Source organism: Mandrillus leucophaeus, unplaced genomic scaffold (assembly GCF_000951045.1).
Source record: "Mandrillus leucophaeus isolate KB7577 unplaced genomic scaffold, Mleu.le_1.0 Scaffold7, whole genome shotgun sequence".
Lineage (NCBI taxonomy): Eukaryota > Metazoa > Chordata > Mammalia > Primates > Cercopithecidae > Mandrillus > Mandrillus leucophaeus.
Window position 1 is genome coordinate 8,557,182 of NW_012107585.1, and position 8,089 is coordinate 8,565,270.

The 8,089-nt window shown below is 40.6% G+C and overlaps 1 protein-coding gene across 2 annotated transcripts in view; it reads left to right on the forward strand.

Annotated features, from left to right (window-relative positions):
* The window catches only part of DENR (density-regulated protein), a 20,549-nt gene extending 15,462 nt beyond the window's left edge, over positions 1–5,087 (forward strand). The window contains exons 6-8 of one of the 2 annotated variants that reach the window (XM_011964512.1): positions 3,110–3,226; positions 4,694–4,833; positions 4,946–5,087. In XM_011964512.1, the coding sequence (XP_011819902.1) occupies positions 3,110–3,226; positions 4,694–4,833; positions 4,946–4,990 (302 nt within the window). In that variant the 3' untranslated portion in view covers positions 4,991–5,087. Of the gene's footprint in view, positions 1–3,109; positions 3,227–4,693; positions 4,838–4,945 lie in introns of both variants that reach the window. The other variant, XM_011964513.1, reaches the window with a different exon arrangement.
* The last annotated feature ends 3,002 nt before the right edge of the window (positions 5,088–8,089 follow it).

Here is an 8,089-nt window from a genome sequence, read left to right on the forward strand (position 1 = left end):
TTTTGGTTTAAGCAACTAGAAAAATGGAGTTGCTGGCCGGGCATGGTGGTTCACGCGTGTAATCCCAGCATTTTGGGAGGCCGAGGTGGGTGGATCACAAGGTCAGGAGATCAAGACCATCCTGGCTAACATGGTGAAACCCTGTCGCTACTAAAAATACAAAAAATTAGCTGGTCATGGTGGTGGGCGTCTGTAGTCCCAGCTACTTTGGGAGGCTGAGGCAGGAGAATGGCGCGAACCTGGGAGGCGGAGTTTGCAATGAGCCGAGATTGCACCACTGCACTCCAGCCTGGGTGATAGAGTGAAACTCTGTATCAAAAAAAAAAAAAATAGAGTTGCCATTGCCGGAGGTGGGAAGACTGTGGAGGAACAGAATTCCTCAGTTTGCTCATATTGATGGCTTCTCTTGCAAGATTGGTAAAAATGAAGGCAGTAGCAGGAAGAAGAGAAAGCCTGGTCTGGGAACAGGCCTGCCCAGAGACACCCAGTGCTCATTGCTCCTTGACTTTCAGGTGATTTCTCTAACACACAAATCCCTAACTTGATAAGTCCCTTTTGGCTGGTAGCTACTTCATCACTGGCAGTGGTTGAATAAAAACCCTCAAGTCTGGTTTTATATTCAGTCTACATGGTTGGCCCTGAACAGGACCTTACTGGGATAGGATCATGTCTGAGCGGGTGAGGAGCTGTTCTCCAGATGGTAACAAAATTAGTAAGTTTAGATGCTAGAGCACTCCTGCAGAGCCCAAGTGTTTTGTGCTCCCTTCTTGTGGCTAAAAATTTTAGCCCTCACATATCAAAAGACTGGGTTTTCTCTTCTGTTACCATACACTTACCATAATGACTTTAGAACTAGACTAGAATAGGAATCTAGCAGTGTAATCCATTGCTTTACAAATGTTATGCTCAGCTGTTGGTAAGATGCCTTATTTGTATATGAGGTTGCTCAAAGGTGATTTCTTTTTTTTAACAGTGTGAGATGATGTTCATGCTTTTGTATTTCATTTTTATATCTAGAAAATTCACCCAAACAAGAAGCTGGAATTAGTGAGGGTCAAGGAACAGCAGGGGAAGAAGAGGAAAAGAAAAAACAGAAGAGAGGTAAGACCTAAATTCATATCTTGATTTGTACAGTCATACCGTCACTACGATAGAAGACGTAAGTAATTAAAAGGGTTCCCAAAGCTAGGCGCAATGGTGGGTGCCTATAGTCCCAGGTTCTTAGGGAGCTGAGGCAGGAGGATCACTTAAGCCCAAGAGTTCAAGGCTGTAGTGTGTAATGATTGTTCCTCTAAATAGCCATGCACTCTATCCTGGGCAACATAGTGAGACCTCATCTCTTACAAAAAGGAGGAGGTTCCCGGTGTTAATACCATGTACCTGTTACTATAGTTCCCCATGTATATCATACAGAGGGGCACATACTAATAGTCTCAAGATCATGGTTGGATGTGGTATGATTTGGACTTTGTCAGTAAATTGGACCTAGGAAAACATGCTTATTTGCCCTGTTTGTATGTAAAAAACAGACAGCTAAAATTCCTGTGTATTCTATTTAAGTAGAGTGAGGACATTTATATAAAAGATGTTATCTTCTTATTACTTCTGATAGCTCAGTTGAAAACTTTGTTTTACAGCTGTTGCATATGCTTGACTCACTCCTTCTTCTCAGACCAACTCCTGATGCTGTGGATCCTGTACCTACCTGTTTGGTTTTCATTCATTATTCTCCCTATGACTGAAAATCACTTACAAATATTTTCAGGACTTTGTGTCTTAAAAAAAAAAAAAAACTCTCCCCAAAGCTCATGTCTTTCTTTGCCTTATCCCTCTCCTTTCCTTAGCCAGATTTCTTTACTAAGGCCAGACTCACTATCCCCCGTTCTGTTCTGTGGTTCACTCTTCACTCCTCAGTCCATCCTAACCTGACTTCCTGACCACTGCAGCTCTTCCGGTAAGGGTCAGCAGTGTCTTAGTCATTGCTAAATAATAAGCACATACGCACTCCCTCTTTGCTGAAACATTGTCACTCCTTAGTTTCTGTTGCTTCCTAGCTCTCCTATCACTCCTCCTTAGTCTTCTGTGTGGACTTCTGTTCCCTCTGTCCTTTAAAAGTCAGTGTTTTTCAGGATTCTGTCCTAGGCCCACTTCTCATTCTGCATGTTCTTGTTGGATGATTCTATCACATTCCTAACTTCCGCTGCCCACTATACACTTAAAATTCCCAAATCTGTATCTCTGAATCTGGCCTGTGTCTCTAGCCTAGAAGTGTGCTTGATCCCAGAAGCACCTCAAACACTGCACTTTGGAAATTAAGCTTGCTTTCTCTCTCTCCCTTCACTCAGTTCGAGCTTCTATTCTTTCTCCTCCCTCCTCTCCTGCCTGTGGCCTAGTGGCTATTACTGTTGGCACTGCTTTACTTTCCATTTTTCGCCTGAGCTAATGCAGGAACCTCTGTAGGGGCCTTTCTATCAGTCTTACTCTTCACGGATCCCCCGAAACACAGATCCAGTGGCTGCTATGTATGTAATCTTTTGCTTTTCTGACTTCATCTGCTACATATTCATAAGCATCCTTCAATCAAGTGAAGTTCCCAAATATAATGCCTTTTCTTATCTCTGTACTTGTTCCCTTTCCCTGGAATGTCCTTTCTTATGCCTCTCCAACCTTTTTGCTTTTACCTGGACCTTTCCTTATTCTTCAAAACTCCACCTAGATGTTACTTCCTCTCGAAAACCTTCTGTGTCCTCTGGAAGCAGACTAACTTGTTGCTCTGCAAAGCTATCATAAAGTCTTATTCATGGATCCTATTATTGTATATATCAGGTTGCTGTAATTTTTTTTTTACTCTCTTCATTAGACTGTGAGTCCCTGGAGGGCAGGGGCTATGGTCTGTTCATCTTTGTATCCTCAGCCCTTAGCCCAGTGCCGGGCACATAGTAGGTACTTAATACGTGTTTATTGAATGAATACCTGGATGTGTTTAGTAATTTTGTATTAGAGAAAAAGAAAGTTAAACCTTTTGAAAATTAATAAATTTAAAGACAGTATTCTCTTATTATGTCAAAAACAAAACAACTAATGCTAAGCTCTTTCTTAATAAATAAAGGTGGAAGGGGTCAAATAAAACAGAAAAAGAAGACCGTACCACAAAAGGTTACTATAGCCAAAATTCCCAGAGCAAAGAAGAAATATGTGACAAGAGTGTGTGGCCTTGCAACTTTTGGTGAGTTCAGGGTTAAGTATATTTAAAATGTGTGAACTATTTTCTCTCTCTGTCTCCCTCTATCTCTCTATCTCTCTCTCACATACCATGAAAACTTCACAGGTCTGTTTTTTGCTAAGAAGATAAATTTTGCATTTCTAATTACACCTTCAAAATCAAATTTTAGAGAAATGTCAAAAATCTTCTATAGAGGGTACTTTTTACTTTCTGGAATTCCTGCTTGGGCACATTTTATGTGGGATGAGGAGGGCTGGGGAGGATTTTGTTTGAAACCAGCCAGTGCTGCTCCTCTGTCCTCTGCAGGCATGGTGGCAGAAGGTTGCAAAATGGCTCATCCCCTCTGGGAATGACAGCAGAGGGTGAGAAAGGTGGCAGAACATCCTACTTTAGAGCCCCTCAGTTCCTGGAAGCCTTGAATGAGTAGTGAAACTGGGTGAAAATCTAAACCATGATCCCTCTGTAAGACAACACAGATTGAAAAACAATCAATAGTCCGGTCTGAGTACGATGGTGTTTACAACTAAATGATCACAACCACTCACAGATTTCTTTGTTCCTTCTTTACTCCCGCTGCTTCACTTGACCAGCCTTAAAAAGAAAAAAGAGGCTGGGCGTGATGGCTCATGCCTGTTATAATCCCAACAGTTTGGGAGGCTGACATGGGTGGATCACCTGAGGTCAGGAGTTTGAGACCAGCCTGGCCAACTTGGTGAAACCCCATCTCTACTAAAAATACGAAAATTAGCTAGGCATGGTGGCACATGCCTGTAATCCCAGCTGTTCAGGAGGCTGAGTCAGGAGAATCGCTTGAATCTGGGAGACGGATGTTGCAGTGAGCCAAGATCGAGCCACTGCACTCCAGTCTGGGCAACAGAGCAAGACTCCATCTCAAAAAAAAAAAAAAGCGCCAGGCGCAGTGGCTCATGCGTGTAATCCGAGCACTTTGGGAGGTGGAGGCTGGCGGATCACGAGGTCAGGAGATCGAGACCATCCTGGCTAACACAGTGAAACCCCGTCTCTACTAAAAATACAAAAAAGTTAGCCGGGCGTGGCAGTGTGCGCCTCTTGTCCCAGCTGCTGGGGAGGCTGAGGCAGGAGAATGGCGTGAAACCCGGGAGGCGGAGCATGCAGTGAGCCGAGATTTTGCGCCACTGCACTCTAGCCTGGGTGACAGCAAGGACTCCATCTCAAAAATAAAATGAATAAAGTGTCCCTGGATTTATTTTGGTCTTACATGAGTTAGGGGTAGTATAGATGATTCTGTTTTTATATATTGAGCCTTTATTTGACCTTGAAAGTGTAAACTGCATTGTTAAGATCTCTGTGGTAGTTTGTATTGTTCTGAAAGGAATATAAAACCCATTAACAATCTGTTTTATGAATTTAAAATGTAGATTAAATTTCAAAATGGAAAAACATCTTTGCACAATTCCAATTACAGTTCTTGCTCTTTTTTTAAAAAAATAGAAATTGATCTTAAAGAAGCACAAAGATTTTTTGCTCAAAAATTCTCCTGTGGTGCCTCAGTAACAGGGGAGGATGAAATTATCATTCAGGGAGACTTTACAGATGACATAATTGACGTCATTCAGGAAAAATGGCCAGAGGTGAGTACATGGAACACATACATCGCTAGAAGTAAGTTTTTAAAGCAAATTGCTTCCATTTTTTCTTAATTGCAAGCACAACTCACGAGATATAATTATTTGTGTTTTATAGGTAGATGATGACAGCATCGAAGATCTTGGAGAAGTAAAGAAGTGAATTTGAAAATTCGTCTATATTTAATGGCCTGAACTGAGAAGTTGATATGGCCAAAGGGAGAGAGGCCTTTTAAAAAATATATATATATATTTATTCTACAGTAAAACTGTAGACTGCCCTCGTCCTTGGCATTTTCACTGTTCTGTACAAGGCTGCTTGTTTTTTTATTGCCAAAGTCAAATAAACGGGAGACTGTCATGCTCATGCATGAATAGAATTTAGTCAAATAAAAAATTTTGGTCATTTGGTACTGACTTTCTCTTTCTCTGTCTCTTTTTTTTTTTTAAAGACAGAGTCTCGCACTGTTGCCTGGGCTGGAATGCAGTGGTGTGATCTCGGGTCACTGCAACCTCTGCCTCCCGGGTTCAAGTGATTCTCCTGCCTCAGCCTGCCAAGTGTGGGATTACAGGTGCCCGCCATCACGCCCAACTAATTTTTGTAGTTTTAGTAGAGACAGGGTTTCACCATGTTGGCCAGGCTGGTCTCGAACTCCTGCCCTCGTGATTGGCCCACCTCGGCCTCCCAAAGTGCTGGTATTACAGACGTGAGCCACCACGCCTAGCCTGAGTTTCTCTTTCTCTCTTGTTAACTTTATTTTTTGAAAAACCCGGTAGACTTTTTGTGGGGAGCATTTTTGTTGTTTTACTGATCTAAAGCTGAGTGATTTTTTTTAAAAGAATTTGGATTTGGCTTCCTCACCAGTAATATGTCTCCTTGCTTCTTTGATGTGATAGTTTTGAGATGGGTGAGAATCTAATAGATTTGTGGTTGAAGTTGAATTTGCTTTGTTGTTGGGAAGTCCACCCTATGGGCACAATAACATACTGTTGGTAGGAGTTGTTCGAGCTATTCTGGAGATTATTTGGTAAAGTATACTAAAAGCCTTAAACCATGTATGTGCACTGTTTGAACCAGTAAGCCACTTCTTTGACATTAGAAGACAGAAGAAATAATCAGCCTTGCATAAAACTTACAGATGAAAGTATTCATCACAATATTATTTATAATGAAAAATTGCAAATGTTATAAATGAACAATTGGAAAATGGTTAAAGAAGTGATGGTGCATTGTGTGGTAGAATATTATGCATATGTTTAAAGAATCATATTTTCTAAGATTATTTGGAAACATGTTTGGTAATGTCAAGTGGAGTACCCCAGAAACATTTTAGACATTTATCATCATCATTGTTCTGAGTGGAAGGCCGTTCGGAGAGGCTAGAGGCTCTTATTCTGGCTATAAATTATGTGAGTAAAATTCTGCTAACCATTAAAAATACTGTACACCCATCCTCAATATATAGTCCTGGAAATAGCAGTTGAAACATGTCTTCTCACAAGAGAAAATGACAGTTTTAATGATGCATTAGATGAATTTAAACTTTAAGTCAGGTGCTGCAAATTGGAAAGAGGACTTGTGGTGTTTTAAATTGCTGTGGACACTTAAACTTAGAACCCATGGAACCCTTGTTTATTGCCATGCAAATTACAATCTTGAATGAGTGTTTTTTAAAAAATAAAGTATTAGAAAAATGTGTAATAAAGATGTAAAATTAAAAAATGGAATTCTGCATTAACTGTGGATTTTACTAAATAGAATCACCGGTGACACTAATTTATCCATCGAGACTATCTGGTATGTATTACGTATGTAGTCTGTTGGTGCTGAAAGATGTCTGTGTGCCTGTATCAACATGTGACTTCATGTAAAGTTTCTTCATGTTCACAGTTCTTAGCAAATGCAGTTTCAATCCATAGATAGCCAGCAGTGGATGTTACTACAGGAAAATGCAGGATTAAAATTGTCCTTGTGTATAACATGTGTGAATCATTTTTTTAAACTGAAATTTAAAATGTAACATAGTCTAATCTCTGATTAAAATGTACTAATAGGGCCAAGCTGCTTTGTTGCACGGCTGTAATCCCAGCCGAGGTGGGAGGATCACTTGAGCCCAGGAGTTCAAGACTAGCCTGGGCAATGTGGCAAGACCCTGTCCCTACAAAAAATAGGAAAATTAGCCAGGTGTGGTGCTGGGTGCCTGCAGTCCCAGCTACTTGGGAGGCTGAGGGGAGAGGATCACTTGAGCCTGGGAGATTGAGGCTGCAGTGAACCGAGATCGTGACACTGCACTCCAGCCTGGGCAACAGTGAAACCTGGTCTCAAAAAAAAAAAAGTACTAATAGTTCAAAAATTGACTTTACACATTCTCACAGTCTACCATTTTTAGTAAAAAACATGAAGCTTTAAGCAGCCTTATAAGAGATTTCCCATGATTAAGCTGGCAACTTTTAGTGCAGATACTTTTTGTATATAGTTTTGATAAGTAATATTTCATTCATTTTTAAAAACATGACAATGAGTGGTGTTAAACTTTTTATTATTACATAAAAGTCAGTCTGTGGTAGCTTTCTCACTCTTAGTTTAAAAGTTGATAAATTACCGTTTTAAAGGTGAATTTTACCTTTTAGTTCCCTGTTCTCATTATTTACTAAGTTCCTTTATTTAGGAAATCAAATAGGGAGACTGGGAAAAGTTCATTGGGAACTTCAGTTTGGATTGGACTGTGAGTATAAAATCAGATGCAGTGTCATTCATGTAGCTTTCACCTCTGTCATTTTTTTAAAGTTATGTATTATTTTTAAATTTTTTTGTTTGTTTTAAAGAAAACCTTTGGGGAGCGAAGGTAAAATGATTGAGATTTTTAATTTGTACCTAGTCATCATAATCCTTTTACCATACTCAGTTACTATTTATGAACCATAATCAAAATGAGCCTAATTTCTTACTAGTCTAGATACACAATTGTATTCATTTTTGAGATTGGGTCTCGCTCTGTTGCCCCGGCTGGAATGCAGTGGTGTGACCACAGCTCACTGCAGCCTTGACCTCCCAGGCTCAAGTGATCCTCCCACTTCAGCTTTTGGAGTAGCTGAGACTGAAGGCATGACCACCATGCCCGGCTAATTTTAATTTTTTTTTTTTTTTTTTTGAGAGGGAGTCTCGCTCTGTCGCCCAGGGTGGAGTGCAGTGGCGCGATCGCCGCTCACTGCAAGCTCCGCCGCCTCCCGGGTTCATGCCATTCTCCTGCCTTAGCCTCCC